The sequence below is a fragment of the Salvelinus alpinus genome, chromosome 9 (assembly GCF_045679555.1).
Source record: "Salvelinus alpinus chromosome 9, SLU_Salpinus.1, whole genome shotgun sequence".
Lineage (NCBI taxonomy): Eukaryota > Metazoa > Chordata > Actinopteri > Salmoniformes > Salmonidae > Salvelinus > Salvelinus alpinus.
The window spans coordinates 65624436-65647277 of record NC_092094.1 but is presented as its reverse complement, the minus strand read 5'-3'; the positions used below and the strand labels follow the sequence as shown (position 1 = coordinate 65647277).

General features: G+C 42.7%; 1 protein-coding gene across 3 annotated transcripts; it reads right to left on the bottom strand.

The window, feature by feature from the left end:
• Positions 1–2698: 2698 nt before the first annotated feature.
• On the bottom strand, positions 2699–21643 carry LOC139530482 (prostaglandin E2 receptor EP2 subtype-like). Of its 3 annotated transcripts, XR_011666041.1 has the most exons (3): positions 20628–21643; positions 18065–18181; positions 8796–8933 (listed from the first exon to the last, which is right to left on the bottom strand). XR_011666041.1 is itself a non-coding variant. In XM_071326952.1 (2 exons), exons 1-2 carry the CDS (start codon positions 21441–21443, stop codon positions 8751–8753), a joined length of 999 nt encoding a protein of 332 aa, XP_071183053.1. In that variant the 5' UTR covers positions 21444–21643; the 3' UTR covers positions 2699–8750. The 3 variants fall into 3 exon arrangements, 2 of the variants coding, with proteins under 2 accessions (XP_071183053.1, XP_071183054.1); XM_071326952.1 differs by lacking the exon at positions 18065–18181 and having other exon boundaries at positions 2699–8933; XM_071326953.1 differs by lacking the exons at positions 8796–8933; positions 18065–18181 and adding an exon at positions 14780–15949.
• Positions 21644–22842: the final 1199 nt, after the last annotated feature.

Sequence of the window (22842 nt, the reverse complement as noted above, 5' to 3'; positions counted from 1 at the left end):
AGTGGATGTGTCTAGAATAGTCTATGGTTTAGTGTATGTGTCTAGTATAGTCTATGGTTGAGTGTAGGTGTTTAGAAAAGTCTATGGCTGCCTGATTTGGTTCTCAATCAGAGACAGCTGGTCATAGTTGTCTCTGATTGGGAGCCATATTTAAGGGAGCCATAGGCTTTAGGTATTTGTGGGAAATTGTCTATGTAGAACGTTTGTAGCCTGTATGTATGTGCACAACGTTATTTAGCTTCACGGTCGTTTTGTTGTTTTGTTAGTTTGTATAGTGTTTTGTGTCGTGTTCATCTTCGTGGTGTTAATAAAAGGAAGATGGCTTATTTTCCAAATGCTGCGTTTTGGTCCGTCTCTCAACCATACGATCGTGACAGATTGGGAACCATACCAGGCCAACATAGAAATAAACAACCTAGATTACCCACCCTAGTCACACCCCGACCTAACCAAAATAGAGAATAAAAAGGATCTCTATGGACAGGGCGTGACACTGAAGCACCTCCCACAAGTTGGATTGGCTTGATGGGCACTTCTTACGTACCATACGGTCAAGCTGCTCCCACAACAGCTCAAAGGGTTGAGATCCGGTGACTGCTGGCCACACCATTATAGACAAAATACCAGCTGACTGCTTCTTCCCTAAATAGTTCTTGCATAGTTTGGAGCTGTGCTTTGGGTCATTGTCCTGTTGTAGAAGGAAATTGGTTCCAATTAAGCGCCGGCCACAGGGTATGGCATGGCGTTGCAAAATGGAGTGATAGCCTTCCTTCTTCAAGATCTCTTTTACCATGTACAAATCTCCCACTTTACCACCACCAAAGCACCCCCAGACCATCACATTGCCTCCACCATGCTTGATAGATGGCGTCAAGCACTCCTCCAGCATCTTTTATTTTTTCTGCATCTCATGAATGTTATTTCTTTGTGATCCAAACACCTCAAACTTAGATTCGTATGTCCATAACACTTTTTTCTAATCTTCCTCTGTCCAGTGGCTGTGTTCTTTTGCCCATCTTAATCTTTTCTTTTTATTGGCTAGTCTGAGATATGGCTTTTTCTTTGCAACTCTGTCTAGAAGGGCAGCATCTCGGCGCCGCCTCTTCACTGTTAATGTTGAGACTGGTGTTTTGCGGGTACTATTTAATGAAGCCACCAGTTGAGGACTTGTGAGGCGTCGGCCTCTCAAACTAGACACTCCAATGTACTTGTCCTCTTGCTCAGTTGTGCACCGGGGCCTCCCACTCCTCTTTCTATTCTGGTTAGGGCCAGTTTGCGCTGTTCTTTGAAGGGAGTTGTACACAGCGTTGTACGAGATCTTCAGTTTCATGTCAATTTCTCAAATTTTTCGCCATTTTGAGCCTGTAATCAAACCCACAAATTCTGATGCTCCAGATACTCAACTAGTCTAAAGAAGGACAGTTTTATTGCTTCTTTAATCAGAACAACAGTTGTCAGCTGTGCTAATTGCAAAAGTGTTTTCTAATGATGTCAGGCGGTGGGTGTAGCTGGTGCATGAAGTCAGGCGCAGGAGAGCAGAGATGAGTGAACAACGCACTATACTTAATAAATAGCACAAAGTAAACCTACCAATGTGCGAACAATAACGGTTGTCACAAAACACAGGTGAACACAGCACCCGGAAAAAAAACAGCCGGAAACGTACCGACCTGAACAATAAACAATCACACACAAAGACATGGGGGAAACAGAGGGTTAAATACATGACCAGTAATTGGGAAATTTAAACCAGGTGTGTGGGAAACAAAGACAAAACTAATGGAAAATGAAAAGTGGATCGCCGATGGCTAGAAGACCGGCGACGTTGACCGCCGAGCGCCGCCCCAACAAGGAGAGGAACCGACTTCGGCGGAAGTCGCGACAAATGATCAATTAGCCTTTTAAAATGATAAACTTGGATTAGCTAACACAACGTGCCATTGGAACACAGGAGTGATGGTTGCTGATAATGGGCCTCTATACGCCTATGTAGATATTCCATTAAAAATCAGACTATTCCAGCTACAACAGTCCTTTACAATATTAACAACGTCTACACTGTATTTCTGATAAATTTTATGTTATTTTAATGGACAATTTTTTTTGCTTTTCTTTCAAAAACAAGGACATTTCTAAGTGACCCCAAACTTTTGAACGGAAGGGTATGTATATTTATTAATGTACCATCTATCTCTGCGTATGCATTGTTAATCTTTCTTCAAGTGCTTGAGTCATTTTTGAGATGTTTGGCCTTTGCGATTGGCATTTAGCACTCTCCACCCATGAGGTCTGCCCTATCTCACTTGAACTCTCTGTGTGTGTGTGTGTGTGTGTGTAACCCGCCACACTCCTATCGCTCAACATGCCACATAGCAGCTGTTTCCTGTCTGCCCCTTTCTCTCTCTTCTGTAGATCTACCAGTGCCCTGGCTTTGCCTGTCCCGAGGAACGCAATAAACACACATCAACATTGTGAATGCTTCCTCCTTCTGCGCCCATTAAACCCAGGGCTGCCAAGAGATAATTATATTAACAAGGACATCTTTAATAATATGAGATTGAATTGGATTTTTGATGAAGGACGAAACAGTGCTGACATTTTGGATCTCGTGATGAGGCCCTTGGTTTAGGTGATAACCATCTCACAGGAAATGGTAGAGCTGCTGACAAAAGCGGGAAAAAAGAACATGGCACAGAAATCATCTGTAGTGGTACCAGCTTTATTATGTCATGTTACAAAACCAAAACATCGATCATTTTATCGACACATTTTTCTTTTTAATCATCCATTGAGACACAAACAGTACTAGCTGCAAGCGACAAGGCAAAATAGGACCTACTTTGACTTTGTTTTCGAGCTGCCTTTCTTGAAATTATCATAGCCTGCAATGATACGTAGGTACAAGGCCTGGAATATGTCACGTTGGGTTTCCGTCACGGCAACCACGTGTACATTCTAAATGTGCAAAACGTACGAGTCAGCCGAACCCAAATGACACCAGACGGGTTGAACGAGGGGAAGCAAACGATCACGTCTGGGAGGATGGCAGCTCTTGGCGACGTGTGCCACATCGACAGACACCACATTACCGTTGGTGATAAACACGTTTCTTTCTCTCTATGATGAGTGACTGAATCGTTTTAAAAAGATACCAATGTTTGTCTATGTTCAAATTTGTTTACCATGATAACATAATCCAGTGGTTGAAATTTCACCCTCAAAACAACAGTTTGATGATTTTTCTTCAAATCCAATGTATTTTCTATGTAGATTCCACATCACAATACGTTGACAAATTACATTGAAACAATGTTGATTTAACCAGTTTGTGCCCAGTGTGTTATATCCCAAATGGCACCCTATTCCCTACCGTATATACAGTGGGGAGAACAAGTATTTGAGACACTGCCGATTTTGCAGGTTTTCCTACTTAAAAGCATGTAGAGGCCTGTCATTTTTATCATAGGTACACTTCAACTGTGAGAGACGGAATCTAAAACAAAAATGCAGAAAATCACATTGTATGATTTTTAAGTAATTAATTAGCATTTTATTGCATGACATAAGTATTTGATACATCAGAAAAGCAGAACTTAATATTTGGTACAGAAACCTTTGTTTGCAATTACAGAGATCATACGTTTCCTGTAGTTCTTGACCAGGTTTGCACACACTGCAACAGGGATTTTGGCCCACTCCTCCATACAGACCTTCTCCAGATCCTTCAGGTTTTGGGGCTGTCGCTGGGCAATACGGACTTTCAGCTCCCTCCAAAGATTTTCTATTGGGTTCAGGTCTGGAGACTGGCTAGGCCACTCCAGGACCTTGAGATGCTTCTTACGGAGCCACTCCTTAGTTGCCCTGGCTGTGTGTTTCGGGTCGTTGTCATGCTGGAAGACCCAGCCACGACCCATCTTCAATGCTCTTACTGAGGGAAGGAGGTTGTTGGCCAAGATCTCGCGATACATGGCCCCATCCATCCTCCCCACAATACGGTGCAGTCGTCCTGTCCCCTTTGCAGAAAAGCATCCCCAAAGAATGATGTTTCCACCTCCATGCTTCACGGTTGGGATGGTGTTCTTGGGGTTGTACTCATCCTTCTTCTTCCTCCAAACACGGCGAGTGGAGTTTAGACCAAAAAGCTCTATTTTTGTCTCATCAGACCACATGACCTTCTCCCATTCCTCCCCTGGATCATCCAGATGGTCATTGGCAAACTTCAGACGGGCCTGGACATGCGCTGGCTTGAGCAGGGGGACCTTGCATGCGCTGCAGGATTTTAATCCATGACGGCGTAGTGTGTTACTAATGGTTTTCTTTGAGACTGTGGTCCCAGCTCTCTTCAGGTCATGCTGTGTAGTTCTGGGCTGATCCCTCACCTTCCTCATGATCATTGATGCCCCACGAGGTGAGATCTTGCATGGAGGCCCAGACCGAGGGTGATTGACCGTCATCTTGAACTTCTTCCATTTTCTAATAATTGTGCCAACAGTTGTTGCCTTCTCACCAAGCTGCTTGCCTATTGTCCTGTAGCCCATCCCAGCCTTGTGCAGGTTTACAATTTTAGCCCTGATGTCCTTACACAGCTCTCTGGTCTTGGCCATTGTGGAGAGGTTGGAGTCTGTTTGATTGAGTGTGTGGACAGGTACCTTTATACAGGTAACGAGTTCAAACAGGTGCAGTTAATACAGGTAAGGAGTGGAGAACAGGAGGACTTCTTAAAGATAAACTAACAGGTCTGTGAGAGACGGAATTCTTATTGGTTAGTAGGTGATCAAATACTTATGTCATGCAATAAAATACAAATGAATTACTTAAAAATCATACAATGTGATTTTCTGGATTTTTGTTTTAGATTCCGTCTCTCACAGTTGAAGTGTACCTATGATAAAAATGACAGACCTCTACATGCTTTGTAAGTAGGAAAACCTGCAAAATTGGCAGTGTATCAAATACTTGTTCTCCCCACTGTATATAAAAGTAAGTGCAGTATGTAGAGAATAAGGTGCTATTTGGGATGCAGCCAAAGAGGGATATGTTCAGCAGATTGACGCACGCTGCTCTCTCTAAAATATTACGGCTTCCTTTTGAAATGTGAAATGACTTTGAATAGCAACTGTATCAACAACACATGTTTTTAAAACGGACAAGGTGACTCATCTTGTCTGATATAAAGGAAGCACAGGGACACACATTTGTAAAGCACTTCTGAATTGTGTATCTGTTGCAGAGCTAGTGGTGGGTTGCCATGGCAACCACGCTTGAGAAAGTATTCACACCACTCTTTTTTTGTGATTACATTGGGATTTTGTGTCACTGATCGACACACAATACCCCCATAATGTTAAGTGAAATTTTGTTTGTAGAACATTTTGGAAATGAATAAAAAAATGTCAAGCTGAAATGTCTTGGGGCAATAAGTATTCAACTCCTTTGTTATTGGCAAGCCTAAGTTCAGGAGTAAAAATGTGCTTAACAAATCACATAATAAGTTGCATGGACTTATTCTGTGTTCAATAATAGTGGTTAACATGATTTTTGAATGACTGTACCCCACACAATCAATTATCTGTAAGGTCCCTCAATCGAGTACTGAATTTCAAGCACAGATTCAACCACAAAGACCAGGGAGGTTTTTTAGTGCCTTGCAAAGAAGGGTACCAATTGGTCAATGTGTATAAAAAAAGCTGAAAATCCCTTTGAGCATGGTGAAGTTATTAATTAGGCTTTGAATGGTGTACCAATACACCCAGTCCCTACAAAACGTCCTTCCTAACTCAGTTGCCGGAGAGGAAATGCTCAGGGATTTCACCATGAGGCCAATGGGTATTTTAAAAACAATTACAGAGTTTAATGGTTGTGATATGAGAAAAATGTGGATGGATCAACAACATTGTAGTTACTCCACAATACTAACCTAAATGACAGAGTGACAATAATTAGGCCTGTACAGAATACAAATACTCCAAAACATGTATCATGTTTGCAACAAGGCACTTAAGTAATAATGCAAAAAAACGTGGCCAAGAAATTCACTTTTTATCCTGAATACAAGGCATTATGTTTGGGGCAAATCCAACACAACACATTACTGAGTACCATGTTATGGGTATGCTTGTCAACAGAAAAAGGACTAGGGAGTTTTTTAGGAAATAGACGGAATACAGCTAAGCACAGGCTAAATCCTAGAGGAAAACCTGATTCGGTCTTCTTTTCAACAGACACTGAGAGACGAATTCACCTTTCAGCAGGACAATAACCTAAAAAACAAGACCAAGACGACATTGAATGTTCCTGAGTGGCCTAGTTACAGTGTTGACATGAATCAGCTTGGAAATCTACGGCAAGACTTGAAAATGGCTTTCTAGCAATGATCAACGAAGAATTTGACAAAGCTTGAAAAAAAATTAAATAATAATGGGCAAATATTGTACAATCCAGGTGTGCAAAGCTCACCTGGAGCTCAAGCTCAATTGATTTATTTTTAATTAATTTGTAATAAATGTTAGAATTATTCTTCCACTTTGACATTACAGAGTATTTTGTGTAGATCGTTGACCAAAAAGGACAATTGAAAACAAATTATTCTCACTTTGTAACACAACAAAATGTGGAAAAGGTTAAGGGGGGTGAGTACTTTCTGAAGGAACTCTGGAAGAGGAGGTTCATTGCAGGAGCTTGATTATATAAATCCAATCAACATTCTCCCACGAGGCAAGGGGCCTTAGGCCGCCTTACCATAACAGACCTTAGCTATGGCATCTCCAACCTCAAAGGCTCTATGGGTAAATGTTTTGCAGATAAAACCGAAATTGAGCTTTTCTTATTGGAAAAGTTCAGCTAGTTCCTCCGTTTCGGTCCATGTATCTTTTGTTCTGTGCCTAATGAACACGACCCAGGACTTACAAATGACATGAGTAATCGGCTTTATTAATCAATCCAGAGAATAAACAGAATTAATCGCATTTGTAATCGAAATCGCATGCCTGTTCCCGGGGAGCCAGCTGCGATGTAATTAACGCTATATAATTATGATGTCATTATTCTGTTTATTTCGTTAGTGTTCGTGACTAGTGATCCAATTCAAGGCTCTGCATGTTGTTAATTCAATGTGGTCTCCCAAAGGCCACATGAGCATCTGATTTGCTTGTGTAGGTTCTATTGGTGGAGCTAGTCAGATCCCTCAGTTTGTTTTGATTACGGAAGAGTAATAACTTTTTAAAGGGGTGGTTAAGAGTCTAACTTTGTTAACACACACATCTGGATGCCATCCCCGACGTGGGCCTATGACAGGAGGTGGGGTTCCAGAAAGGGTTTGACGGATAAAGGCTGACGGATGGATGAGTCAGGCGCATATTTACAGGAGTGTTAACACATGCATACACACAAATGCACAAACGTACACACACACACACTGGCGCACACACGCGCGCTGGCACATGTACATTAACACACGTCTGTCAGTCTCAATCAGGATCTTCCGCAGTACTGATTAACGCGAATACATGAACAATAGGTATAATAGGTACATAGTAGGGATTCCCTGTAAACATCATCTGTTTTCGGTGCCATCTCTTTGACACTGACACACACACGTACACACGGGAACGACAGATTTAGAACTGCACACTGAACATCATAAGCTCCTTGTCACCTGCAGGTGCACTAATACATCAATGAGATCTGAACACACATCATAATAAATAGTCAGGCTGTCATTTCATCACAAAGAAACCTCAAGAATACAGAGGACACCTCCTTCATCTTCTCACGATTCCAGCATAACATCCCCCGCATACATTTTGCATGCTACCCAACTTCAAATAACCAACATCTGGTTCGAAGTTCGTAGCGCCGCTCAACCGTCTGACAAAAAATCAGTGTGTCAAAAATGAAATGTCATGCTCGAGCCCTTGCCCTTTGGCTCTTCGAGGTGAGCACGCAGTGGGAGGAAAGGTGAACAGATCATAGCTGCAGGGAGCAGGGATAGTGTGTGCGTGAATCCAGCTTGCGTCGCATGGATGAAGTCTCTGACTGTTCTGATCATGATACGCAATTCCCCAACACCACGAGGATGGCATATGATAGCGGAAGGAACACCCCAATACAAATAAACTTCCCTGGGAGTCCCGGGGCACATGCTAAAAAAGGGCATGGCGCCAACAACGCACGCCTCTGGAACATGATCACCTCATATGGAAGGAACAGTCCTCATCTGATTCAGTCCCTTCAGTGTTGTGAATCCTATGTCGCTGTCCTTGTAGCGGCCTCTGGTTTGGGAGTCCGTGCTGTAGGAACAAATAACGTGTGGTGCTTTGAAGAACGTGACCCGTACTGCAAGCCCACTCTCCTTGGAGTTCGAGGACAACTGTCCGTCTGCTGCTGGCCTCCGGAGGCTTCCGATTTGAGCCTCTCGGAGCTCGTCCTGAAACAAGAACGCGGCAGCAGCAGCCTACGTTTGCGGGAATGTGTAGGTTGCTGCTCCGCTTGTCCAGCTGTTGCCCCTAAGTAGCTCAACACCTCTCCCCCCCGCCATAGAACCAGACCACTAGGCGGGCCGGGACATGTGGGCAGCAGCTCTATTCTGAGTGGCTACTCCCTTCGGAGGCTATTACAAGGCCCCAATCAGGTCCAATACATCAGCAGGTCAAACCATCTGCGTGGACATGGGTGAACTCAGAGGAAGCACTGGGATGGCACAGCTCCAGCTGGGCGTGCGTGTCCTTCACCATGGAAGACTTGAAGAAGGACTACCTGGAGCGCAGGAGGGGCACCTTGCACAACGCTCCCCAGAAGAAGCGCAGCACTGACGGGCTGAGGAAGATGAACACCCAGGGGTCCACGATGGAGTTGGTGGAGAGAAAGAGGAGGGCGATGAGGTCCGTCTTGTGGCTCTCTTTCCGCTGGCCCACGGAGTTTATGTACACACGGATCTAAGAGACAAGAGAGGAAGAGAAGACACTGAATAGCAAGTCCTAATGTCTTACCGCGGGATGTCTAAGTGCGGTATCCGTGCCTGAGGCTTGTGCTGCAGCACATACTGTATTCACCCCCCTCCCAGCGTGGGTACGAATCCCAGCCCCACTACTATTCTTCATTCCCCCTCTCCGTGGCTCCCCACTCATTTCATCCTATCCCTCTATGGATAAAATGAAAATACCCCCCCAAAAATATTTTTTTAAAGTGTGTGATCCCACCTCTGCCACCAACTGTCTAAGCACAGGATCCCAACGCTGTCACCATCAATAACTGGCCAGGCTTAAAAGAGCATATTTTTTAAGCTGTCGCAAACATCCTGTTTATCTCATTCTCCCAAAAGTAAAGCAGACCAGAATGTACTCCTTGCTAGTACCTAACCAGCCAAACCACATTCTTGTATCCTCTATGTTTGTTTTGAAACCCTCAAACACAGGATCGGCAATGGGTGAGGTTGGCAAGGGCCAGTAGATAAAAGGCATTTTAGGAATCAGTGTCAATGGCAGATTATTGGAAACAGATCGTCTTTAGTGAAACAAAAAAGCTTCAGAAGAGGAAGCTAATTATGGAGTAATGATCTCAAATAAACAAAAAGGAAGGCTGTAAAGTAATAAATAAATATAGAAACACATTTTGGCAGGACCTCAGAGGGTAGCAGCATGGGAACCTTGGTTGTGTCCTCTTCGAACACCACCCTTCACAAGCTCATAAAACGTGATCCAATACAACACACTACTAGGCCCATGGCGTTGCAAGGGTCACAACAATGATGGACTGTGAGTGAGAAAAAGTACCAACACAACCATGCACTGATGGTATGTAACCCTATACTCGAGAGTACTGTGTTTAGATTATTTAAGACTGCTTTACACTTGAGAAATTGTTTATTATCTAAAATAGCCTCACATTTTTATATATTAATTGGACCAAAGATGAAATATGCAATCCTACTTATGGAGAATATTAAAATAATATAATAATATGGATCTTTACTGTAACTGTGCCCTAATTAAAATGCCAATATGTAACTTTTTGGGCGACTCGACCAAATTCACATAGAAATGTGAGTTATAGATTCATCATTCTACTTGAAAGCAAGTATAAGAATAATGGTGATCCATGCTTCTTTGAAAACATACTGTAAATACTGAATAACAATATAAATGCAACATGCAAAAATGTCTGTGATTTTACTGAGTTACAGTTCATATAAGGAAATCAGTGAATTTAAATAAAATCATTAGGCCCTAATCTATGGATTTCATATGACTGGGCAGGGGTGCAGTCATAGGTGGGCCTGGGAGGGCACAGGCCCATCCACTTGGAAGCCAGGCCCACCCACTGGGGAGCCAGGCCCAGCCAATCACAATGAGTTTTTCCCCACAAAAGGGCTTTATTACAGACAGAAATACTCCTCAGTTTCATCAGCTGTCTGGGTGGCTGGTCTCAGATGATCCCGTAGGTGAAGAAGCTAGATGTGGAGGTCCTGGGCTGGCGTGGTTACATGTGGTCTGAGGTTGTGATGCTGGTTGGACATACTACCAATTCTCTTAAACAGGCGGCTTATGTTAGAGAAATGCACATTAAATTCTCTGACAGCAGCTCTGGTGGCCATTCCTACAGTCAGCATACCAATTGCACCCTCCCTCAAAACTTGGGACATCTGTCGCATTGTGTGTTGCGTGTTATGTGACAAACCTGCACATTTTAGAGTGGCCTTTTATTGTCCCCAACGCAAGGTACACCTGTGTAATGATATCAGCTTCTTTATTTACCACACCTGTCAGGTGGATGGATTATCTTGGCAAAGGAGAAATGCTCACTAACAGAGATTTAAACACATTTCTGCACAACATTTTAGAGAAATATGCTTTTTGTGCATATGGAACATTTCTGGGATTTTTTATTTCAGCTCAAGAAACATGGGACCAAAACTTTACATGTTGTTTTTACATTTTTGTTCAGTATATAATAATTTATCAAGCCTACAAGCAATACAATACTCTATTATTATGGTGGGAGATTATAATACGGTTTTAATTGACCGTAAAGGAAATCACACTACAAAATATCACCCAGGCCCAGCCCAGCCACAAATATCATGGATATATTGGAACTAGTGGATATATGGAGACTTAAATATCATGAGCTAGTGAGATAGACAGTTGAAGTCGGAAGTTTGGTAGCATTGCCTTTAAATTGTTTAACTTGGGTCAAATGTTCCGGGTAGTCTTCCACAAGCTTCCCACAATAAGTTGGGTGAATTTTGGCCCATTCCTCCTGACAGAGCTGGTGTAACTGAGTCAGGTTTGCAGGCCTCCTTGCTCGCACACGCTTTTTCAGTTCTGCCCACTAATTTTCTATGGGATTGAGGTCAGGGCTTTGTGATGGCCACTCCAATACCTTGACTTTGTTGTCCTGAAGCCCTTTTGCCACAACTTTGGAAGTATGCTTGGGGTCACTGTTCATTTGGAGACCCATTTGCGACCAAGCTTTAACTTCCTGACTGATGTCTTGAGATGTTGATTGATGAGAACAAAATGTATTTAATCCATTTTAGAATAAGGCTGTAACCTAACAAAATGTGAAAGTTAAACAAGTTAAAGGCAATGCTACCAAATACTAATTGAGTGTATGTAAACTTCTGACCCATTGGGAATGTGATGAAAGAAATAAAAGCTGAAATAAATCATTCTCTCCACAGACTCTACAGACATGATCAAATCAAATCAAATTGTATTGGTCACATACACATGGTTAATAGATGTTATAGCGAGTGTAGCAAAATGCTTGTGCTTCTAGTTCCGACAGTGCAGCAATATCAACAAGTAATCTAACAATTCCAAAACAACTACCTAATACACACAAATCTAAGTAAAGGAATGGAAAAATAATATATACATACACATATATGGATGAGCAATGACCGAGCGGCATAGGCAAGATGCAATAGATGGTATGAGACGTATGTGGCAGGGTCGACAGACAATCACGGACTACAAAGGGAAAACCAGCCACGTCGCGGACACCGACGTCTTGCTTTCGGACAAGCTAAACAACTTCTTAGCCCACATTGAGGAAAACACAGTGCCACCGACGCGGCCCACTACCAAGGACAATGGGCTCTCATTCCCGTGACCGACATGAGTAAGACATTTAAGCGTGTTAATCCTCGCAAGGCTGTTGGCGCAGTGGAATCCCTAGCCGTGACCTCAGAGCATGCACAGACCATCTGGCTGGAGTGTTTTACGGACATATTCAATCTCTCCCTAACCCAGTCTGCTGTCCACACTTGCTTCAAGATGTCCACCACTAAATGACTATCGCCCCGTAGCACTCACTTCTATCATCAATTTGAGAGGCTAGTTAAGGATCACATCACCTCTACCTTGTCTGACACCCTAGACCCACTTCAATTTGCTTACCGCCCCAATAGATCCACAGACAATGCAATCGCCATCGCACTGCACACTGCCCTATCCCATCTGGACAAGAGGAATACCAATGTAAGAATTCTGTTAATTGACTTTAGCTCAGCATTCAACTCCATAGTTCCCTCCGAGCTCACCATTAAGCTTGGGGCCCTGTGCAACTGGGTCCTGGACTTCCTGACAGGCCGCACCCAGTTGGTGAAGGTAGGAAACAACACCTCCACTTCGCTGATCCTCAACACAGGGGCCCCACAAGAGTGCATGCTCAGCCCCCTCCTGTAATCCCTGTTCACCCATGACTGCGTGGTCACGCATGCCTTCAACTCAATCATCAAGTTTGCAGACGACACAACAGTAGTAGGTCAGATTACCAACAATGACAAGACAGCCTACAGGAGGTGAGGGCCTGGGGAGTGTGGTGCCAGGAAAACAAACTCTCACTTAATGTCGACAAAACAAAGGAGCTGATCGTGGACTTCAGGAAACAGCAGAGGGAGCACACCCCTATCTACATCGACGGGACCATAGGGGGCAGGTGGAAAGCTTCAAGTTTCTCGGCTTACACATCACTGACGATCTGAAATGGTCCACCCACACAGACAGTGTGGTGAAGAAGGCGCAACAGCGCCTCTTCAACTTCAGGAGGCTGAAGAAATTTGGCTTGGCACCTAAAACCTTCAAACTTTTACAGATGCACAATTGAGAGCATCCTGTCAGGCTGTATCATCGCCTGGTATGGCAACTGCACCGCCCGCAACTGCAGGGCTCTCCAGAGGGTGGTGCGGTCTGCACAACGCATCACCAGGGGAAAACTACCTGCCATCCAGGACACCTACAGCACCCAATGTCACAGGAAGGCCAAAAAGATCATCAAGGACAACAACCACCCGAGCCACTGACTGTTCACCCCACTATCATCCAGAAGGCGAGGTCAGTACAGGTGCATCAAAGGGGACCGAGAGAATGAAAAACAGCTTCTATTTCAAGACCATCAGACTGTTAAATAGCCATCACTAGGTGGCTTCCACCCGGTTACGTAACCCTGCACCTGAGAGTCTGCTGCCCTATATACATAAACTTGAAATCACTGGCCACTTTAATAATGGTACACTAGTCACTTTAATAATGTTGACATATTTTTGCTTTACACATCTCATATGTACATACTGTATTCTATTCTACTGTAGTCTATGCCACTCCGACATTGCTCATCCTAATATTTATATATTCCTTAATTCCAGTATTTTACTTCTAAGTTTGTGTATATTGTGTGCATTGTTGTGAATTGTTATATATTACTGTACTGTTGGAGCTACAAAGACAAGCATTCTGCTACACACGCAATAACATCTGCTAAACATGTGTATGTGACCAATAACATTTGATTTGATCTGGTGCTGTGGTTGTGTGCATCTCTAACATGGGGAAAGTAAACAGTTAGATATCTGGGTGCAGAACCATAAATGTGAGGGACCGGCTCAAATCGGTCTTATGTAGGAAAATTTGAAATTGTGTTTTTACATTGGATAAAAGTAGAGACTCAGAGCTACAAAATGGTATATCATACATTGCATTTGAGGAACAATGGGAAAGTAATTCTGCTTTGAAAGTTGATAAACTTGTAAACACCAACTTTTGAGAAAATAGTCTTTGAATATTTGGTACCTACTTGAGAGCAATCCTTTGTCTACACCCATTCAGCATTGTTCACACCCTCTTAAGCCAGCCCCACCCATCTCTTTAAGGATTCAAATGAGGTGCCAAACAGTGAGTAGTGTAGTAAAGATTAAGATTAAATGTGGTAAAAGTAGTAGCCTACAATAAGGAAAAATTCCAGGTAAACAGAAAGTGTCCAGATAAAAATATTTTATAAATATTAGATGACACTTACCCAGACACTTTTGTCTAAATTGATGGGTCGACAGTTTTTACCCCCAAGCCATAAGACTCCTGAACAGGTAATCAAATGGCTACCCAGACTATTTTCACTGTGTGCCCGCCCCCCAACCCCTCTTTTACGCTGCTGCTACTCTCTGTTTATCATATATGCATTGTCACTTTAACTATACATTCATGTACATACTACCTCAATTGCCCCGACCAACCAGTGCGCTCGCACATTGGCTAACTGGGCTATCTGAATTGTGTCCCGCCACCCGCCACCCACCACCCGCCAACCCCTATTTTACGCTACTTCTACTCTCTGTTCATCATATATACATAGTCACTTTAACCATATCTACAGTTGTGGCCAAAAGTTTTGAGAATGACACAAATATATATAGTTTGCTGCTTCAGGGTATTTAGATATTTTTGTCAGATGTTACTATGGAATACTGAAGTATAATTACAAGCATTTCATAAGTGTCAAAGGCTTTTATTGACAATTACATGAAGTTGATGCAAAGAGACAATATTTGCAGTGTTGACCCTTCTTTTTCAAGACCTCTGCAATCCACCCTGGCATGCTGTCAATTAACTTCTGGGCCACATCCTGACTGATGGCAGCCCATTCTTGCATAATCAGTGCTTGGAGTTTGGCAGAATTTGTGGGTTTTAGTTTGTCCACCCGCCTCTTGAGGATTGACCAAAATGGGATTAAGGTCTGGGGAGTTTCCTGGCCATGGACCCAAAATATTGATGTTTTGTTCCCCGAGCCACTTAGTTATCACCTTTGCCTTATGGCAAGGTGCTCCATCATGCTGGAAAAGGCATTGTTTGTCACCAAACTGTTCCTGGATGGTTGGGAGAAGTTGCTCTCGGAGGATGTGTTGGTACCATTCTTTATTCATGGCTGTGTTCTTAGGCAAAATTGTGAGTGAGCCCACTCCCTTGGCTGAGAAGCAACCCCACACATGAATGGTCTCAGGATGCTTCACTGTTGGCATGACACAGGACTGATGGTAGCACTCACCTTGTCTTCTCCAAGACAAGCTTTTTTTCCGGATGCCCCAAACAATCAGAAAGGGGATTCATCAGAGAAAATGACTTTACCCCAGTCCTCAGCAGTCCAATCCCTGTCCCTTTTGCAGAATATCAGTCTGTCCCTGATGCTTTTCCTGGAGAGAAGTGCCTTCTTTGCTGCCCTTCTTGACACCAGGCCATCCTCCAAAAGTCTTCGCCTCACTGTGCGTGCAGATGCACTTACACCTGCCTGCTGCCATTCCTGAGCAAGCTCTGTACTGGTGGTGCCCCGATCCCGCAGCTGATAAACTTTAGGAGACGGTCCTGGCGCTTGCTGGACTTTCTTGGGCGCCCTGAAGCCTTCTTCACAACAATTGAACCGCTCTCCTTGAAGTTCTTGATGATCCGATAAATGGTTGATTTAGGTGCAATCTTACTGGCAGCAATATCCTTGCCTGTGAAGCCCCTTTTGTGCAAAGCAATAAGGACGGCACGTGTTTCCTTGCAGGTAACCATGGTTGACAGAGGAAGAACAATGATTCCAAGCACCACCCTCCTTTTGAAGCTTCCAGTCTGTTATTCCAACTCAATCAGCATGACAGAGTGATCTCCAGGTTTGTCCTCGTCAACACTCACACCTGTGTGAAATATTATGGTTAAACTCAAATATACTAATTGATTAAAAAAACAATGTCATATTATTTTTTTTAAAGTATAATCTTTGTAAATGTTATCATAAATAGGACTGGTGGAGTAGTCACACATGCAGCTCACAACTAATTGCAGCATTTCTGCAAAAATGGAAGAGCCAAGTGGAAGGGGGAGAAAGTAAGGAACTTGTCTGTTGGCCTTGCTTTGAAGACCAAAATTTGGTTAAAGAAAATTGTGATAAAAAAAAAAAAAGTATACCAGTTTAATTTAAGGACAAAAAAATGAACAGTTGTACCACAGAGATTTGATGTACTAATTCCATGGCAGATGGTAAATCAACCGATACACAAAACAACGCAGGAATAAAAACTTAGTTTTTCAATTTAAATTATAATACAAAAATAATACAAAATTCTTGCAACCAATAGAATATTATATAAATGCGGGATACAACCATCCCAGCTCTGCAGATTTTGCCGCGAAGTGACAGAATCATTAGATCATTTGTTTTGGTACTGTCCATATGTAGCTTGTTTTTGGTCGCAGGTTCAGGAATGGCTGAAGAATTGCAACATTTACCTGGAGCTAAATAGCACTGCTGGGTGATTTAAAAAATAATAGTCAATCGATCAATAACATAATAATATTCTTAGCAAAATGATTCTTTCATTTACAATCTGTAGAAACTATAAGAATAGAAAGGTTCAATACTTTTGTGAAGCATCACAGCACAGTTGAAAAATACATGACAAATAGAAATCCAAAACTGGACAGTCTTCAGAGATATATGAAAGGGGTTGAGGGTAGCTGAAGGATGGGACTAAAAACAAACAAAAGGTAACTATTGTCAAATATACTATGTCCGTAAAATGTAAGCTGGAAGTAGAAGCCTAAGCGTTGTTGTCCATTATTTTACTCCAATTAGCGGAGGTGTGGTAGGGTTAGGGGAAAATAATAAAGGAAAATGTATTTAAAAATATATATTTTATATATTTACAAAAAATCTATATGGGGGATTGGAAATAATGCAGATAATTACATTGATGGAAGCCACAATCTATCTGCAATATTAAAGCTGATCTACAAAATAATAATAACAAATAAAAATGTAAAGTATATCAAGTGGTAGATATGTTCTATGTGCACTATTTCTATGCTTCCCTTTCTTAAGTTTCGTTTTTGTGTCTTTTACTTTCGGTTTTGTACACCAGCTTCAAAAAGCTGAAATAACAATATTTTGGCTTATGGAAAATACACTATATTTCACAGCAGTTTAGATGGTACAAAGATTCTCTACACAATACTCACTTATTTTGCCACATAAACTGAAATTAGGCAAACTATTCGAGTTTTAGCAACCAGGAAATGGTGGAGCTGCATAGTGCAACTTTAAAACATACAGTTTATTGATAAGCTAATCAAACAAGAGAGAGGGTAGGCTGTGGCCAGAGCAAATATGACACTATCTAAATTTCTATTCCACGTGCTAAATGGCACAGAGCCGAAGATGTATTTGCAGGAGCGAAACAAGATTTGGTCTGGTACAAATTTCCACCAGTCTGTCTGTCGCTAGATACCTCGGAACAGATGCTATTTTCTGAAATAAAGTCAAATAAAATACAAATGCCATCAATATCCCTATCAAGTAACTCCACAATAATGATTGGAAAATGTGACCATCTCACAGGTTATTACTCTCAGTATTAGTGAGACACATTCCTCGACCGGGCACACAAACACACACAGCCCCTGCTCTATGTCGCTAAGCTATGTGCACTGTTTGACTTTCCCAGTGTGACACACAAGTGCTGACTCCAGTAAAAGTGGGCCAATTTCCTGAAACAACCATAATTACTCCAATATCCTGTGGGTGGAACTAGCAGTGTGAACAACCTCGAGGAGAGTGAAAAAAACACCACAGCCGTGCCTTACTTTTGTGTCTGCACGGTGTACAGGACCTTAGGTACTCACAAAGTGCAACGGGGCCAAGCTTATCCATATGAATTATTGACACTGCTAAGTGTGAGAGCGTTGATTAGTGCTCTCAATACATTCGTATTCCCGTAAGCATTCGGCAAATATAGTAATGGCTTTATAAGTACCTCCAGATGTTGATTCTCCACTATTCTTTCCTTGTGTCCTTTCTCTATGGCTCCTCAGAACGTATTGGAGAAGACCATCCATGGTTCCTCCTTTTCTGACTTTCTCCTCCAACGCGTCTTTGAGAAGGAAGCGGTGAGATAGGACTTGAGGAATCGAGCAAAAGACGAATGAAGAAATAGCCTAGATGTAATTTTGGTATCCCCTCCAACCGAGGTGCAATTTTGTTTCCCAAGAGTCAGAGGGTTAGGGAACAGCACCTTATCCCCAGGGTTGAATCTGCTAAATAAAAATTATTCAGAGAGCTCCTTCAAATTCTCCACTAATTATACTCTGTCTGAACCCTACCTACCCTGGAACTTGAGAAAGCTCTGGCTGGATTGTTTCGTGCGGTTGCTTGTTGTTTAGTTAGAGAGCACTCTGGGCAGATGTTGATGAGACAAGCAGATAGCTGTATTCTCAGCAGGTGTCCAATCGCAACAGTGACACTGTGTTTAATTATTCATCCTATCATCTATGACTGAGTGCACAGAGGCAGGATGCGGTCTCATTAACAGCAGACCGACCTAGAGTATAGGCTTGAATCCCGCAGGGGGGTCTGACTGTGTCTGCATTACCTTAGATAGAGCCTGGTGCGCTACACTGCCTATAAGACTACCTCTGAGAGATAAGAACGATTAACCAAGACGTGGGAAATACGTTTAAAAAGTATAGGATCCTCATTTATCACCTTTAAAGAGTCCGAGTTTTTTTCGAACACAATGGGATGTTTGAAATTGAACGAATGATGTTGTTATTGGTAACCTACACAAGTTGTGTGGTTAACAACCATACTTTTACAGTAGGTGGGGTCCTGTGTTTGGCATGATAAGCAAGGCCGATGTTACGCTTTCACGATTGGTTTACAGATGGCGTCATGGGACACCCATGTGTTTGTGCGTAGGGCCGTTGTTGCGATTCTCCATAGGTGCAGACACCTTGTCAATTTAGCAGGAGACCATTCTTCTGTAACAAGCACATGTTTTCATGCCATCTACCTATTGGTGACCTTAAATCTATCAATGGATCTCATCCATCATACGGAGCGGGGTGTGGTTGAGAGGGAAACTCAATTGGTCCCACTGTTGGGGCCCTGGACCGCCATTGTGCGACCCTTGTGAAGCTCCAGTTGTGAGAAAGCTGACTGACAGATAATGCATTATGGCACAGTTATAATGCATTGACTTTTCATAATGTATGACCCCCTTATAGGCTTATAACGAGACATCATAAATGTCAATGCACTCTATAAATGATTATACCTGTCAGAGTTAAATTACCAAAGTTGACTTTTTTAATAACCTGTTTAGGTTTTGTGGGGGAATTTTCCTGTGTGAAATGTCACTGGTTGGTTGGCATTTGGTTTCCTGCCTACATGACGCATACAGTAGGTACCACTCTGTTTCCTATTGTTGTCTACTTCCTTCCGCGTCTGAGTGTCTTTTCATAAAATATACTAATAATAACACAAACTCCATGCAGTAAGTGTTGAAGTACATAATGTGTTTATATCATAGCATAACTGGCACACAATCCCCAGGGAACGCTAGTCTAATCTGACATAAATCAAGAGCCAGGAGGGTTCAATCACCACTTTATTGAACCAGAGGCAATTAGGACTAATGACCATGTAACTCCACGAATGGTGATATATGGGACACTGGGATTGCTGTGTCTTTACAGGACTGAATCTGCTTATAACAACACATCACAGCTGACAGAGACAAGTGTCCACCCCCGACATTACCATTCCACATGGATTCACAAAATCCCATCTAAAACCTTAGGTTAATGTACATTGATCCTCAGAATATGCCATGAACAGGGTATTGAGGCAATACCTCCGTCAATGACAGGCGGATTTTTAGGAGCGGGAGAAATATAGCTCCGACATATTGGCACAATTTGACATGCTAGTTGTGGTTGACCTTTTATGCTTCATCCTAGGTTGCAAAATGCTTTGAGATATATAAGACATATGGGAATGTCTTTATTGAAACGCAATGCCCTCTTTATTGCGTAACTGTACTGAATAAGAACATGTGTTACTCGTGTTTGTCTTTCTTTTCGGTGAAACACTCTTTGTTGATACACGCACATTTTTATGCTGACTGTATGAGACAGACATCCTAATATTTTTGGGACGTCCAACTGTTTGGATGTTGGCTTTACCTTTTACTTTCAGTAGACTATATGGCAAGGGATAATGCATTGCGAGACGGGTTATTAGCTTATGTCTTAACTATTATCATAATAATGATCACGATTAAATAACAGTAACTTTGAGTACGTTAAAGATTTCATAGAGAGACATAGCCTACCATATAAAACTAAAATGTAGCCTACCACTGTTACAACAAGTAATATAGCATTAGAGCTGTCTGCAGACCAAGTAAATTGTTATTACCTATCAAGTGAGAAATCAAATATAACTTGACTCGATTACGCAAAATATATGTGTCAGACTATCAAAGGGACACTTGGGAGACAAACAGTACAACATTGAGAATAGTTTAAAAAACGTACCACCAGAGGAAGGGAGCAAATCATGAATATCCCCGTCATGAACACCAGTACGATGAGATGCTCGACCTCTTCGGACATGGAGAGGACTCTCCGGTCCTTCTTACTCCGAGTTGTCACGGATCCCCCGTTTAGTTTGCGCCTCCGGTACATCAAAACCAGGTGATAAACGACAAAGGCGTTACAAGCTGCTACAGAAAGGACTAAAATGAGCATAACAGTTGCGTACAGGACTGGGTAAACACGGTCTTCGGGCATTAACGGATTCATGTCAATGAAGCACCACGTGCCGGGGCAATACTGCACGTAGTCCCCGAAACCCAAAAAGGGCATGATGCAAAACACCGCGCAAACTAAATAGATGAAAGGAATGGTGATATATCCACAACGTTTAGTGATGTGCCGCCCGTAGAAGTAGGGGTAGCCAATTGAGAGGCATCGCTCGAGCGCCATGGCGAAGAGGAGAAATAATGTGGCCAAGCTGAAAAAAGTCATACAGAATCCAAAATACTCACACATTGCAGGTGGTTCAGTGTTAATCATAGCAATAATGGTGGTGTTTAAGGAATAGGCAGCCAGGACAAAAGGGCTGACCAGACAGGTGCCCATCAAGTCCGTGACGACCAGCGTGGTGACCAGAATGTGAAAGAGCGACAGTCGCTGCCGGCTCTGGTACTTCCTGCGGCGGATCTCCAAAAGGATCAAAGCGGACAAGTTCCCTATCACTCCCGCGGAGAACATGATCGCGCTGATGCGCGGGTTCCCCTTGTCAATGTGCAGATTGCTGTGGCATGGGTCATTCTCTGTGTCATTTGCCATAGGAAGAGTTTTGCCTCCGTCAAATACTTCAGTCCTGCTCTATCTGGGTGATATTCCAAAACGATTTGCTGTTCCGCAGAATTAGACTTAAGTGCTTTAGTTTCAGCACTTTAAAACGTTGCTGTGTCTGGGCTTGTGATGAGACAGGTTGAGAGAGGAGGGCACCTATTGTGATGGCGCCACAAGCGTCTTCTCTCCACCTTTTCTTCACATGAATTACAACTCATCAGTGAAGTATAGTGAGCTAAGCTTTCTATGTCGTGGAGCTCCGCCCCATATGGGATCTCTCCTCCTAGTGGTTTACCCAGCTGCCTAGGCAGCAAATAGCACGAGAGAAAATTATGCACACACCTGCAGCCAATAGGAATACAGGTGTCCCTATATAAGGGGACGCTTCCCCTCAATCAGCCTCCCATTATCTTCAGCAACAGAACTGGACTCAAGAAGCAGAGAAGAGAGAAGTTTCAGGACAAATCGATCTCCTGGTCTTGACTTCGTCCTTCAATGAGCACGCATTTTCCACACCCAAAAGCTATTTTAAGAGCTTAGTGTTGCTGCTCAACTATGGCGGCTAGGGACCTGCACGACTTACAGTTGAAGTCGGAAGTTTACATACACCTTAGCCAAATACATTTAAACTCAGTTTTTCACAATTCCAGACATTTAAATCTAGTAAAAATTCCCTGTCTCAGGTCAGTTAGGATCACAACTTTATTTTAAGAATGTGAAATGTCAGAATAATAGTAGAGCGAATTATGTATTTCAGCTTTTATTTCTTTCATCACATTCCCAATGGGTCAGAAGTTTACATACACTCAATTAGTACTTGTTAGCATTGCCTTTAAATTGTTTAATTTGGGTCAACCGTTTTGGATAGTCTTCCACAAGCTTCCCACAATAAGTTGGGTGAATTTTGGCCCATTCCTCCTGACAGAGCTGGTGTAACTGAGTCAGGTTTGTAGGCAACCTTGCTCGCACATGCTTTTTCAGTTCTGCCCACACATTTTCTATAGGATTGAGGTCAGGGCATTGTGATGGCCACTCCAATACCTTGACTTTGTTGTCCTTAAGCCATTTTGCCACAACTTTGAAAGTATGCTTGGTGTCCATTGTCCATTTGGAAGATCCATTTGTGACCAAGCTTTAACTTCCTGACTGATGTCTTGAGATCTTGCTTCAATATATCCACATAATTTTTCCATCCTCATGATGCCATCTATTTTGTGAAGTGACCCAGTCCCTCCTGCAGCAAAGTACCCTCACAACGTGATGCTGCCACCCCCGTGCTTCACAGTTGGGATGGTGTTCTTCGGCTTGCAAGCCTCCCCTTTTTCCTCCAAACATAACGATGGTCATTATGGCCAAACAGTTCTATTTTTGTTTCATCAGACCAGAGGAC

Coding starts and splice junctions, on each gene's coding strand:
- LOC139530482 (XM_071326952.1), bottom strand. CDS start 21,443: ATGGCAAATGACACAGAGAATGACCCATGCCACAGCAATCTGCACATT. Junction 8,934..20,627: donor TTTGCTCCCTTCCTCTGGTG/GTACGTTTTTTA, acceptor CTTGTCTCTTAG/ATCCGTGTGTACATAAACTC.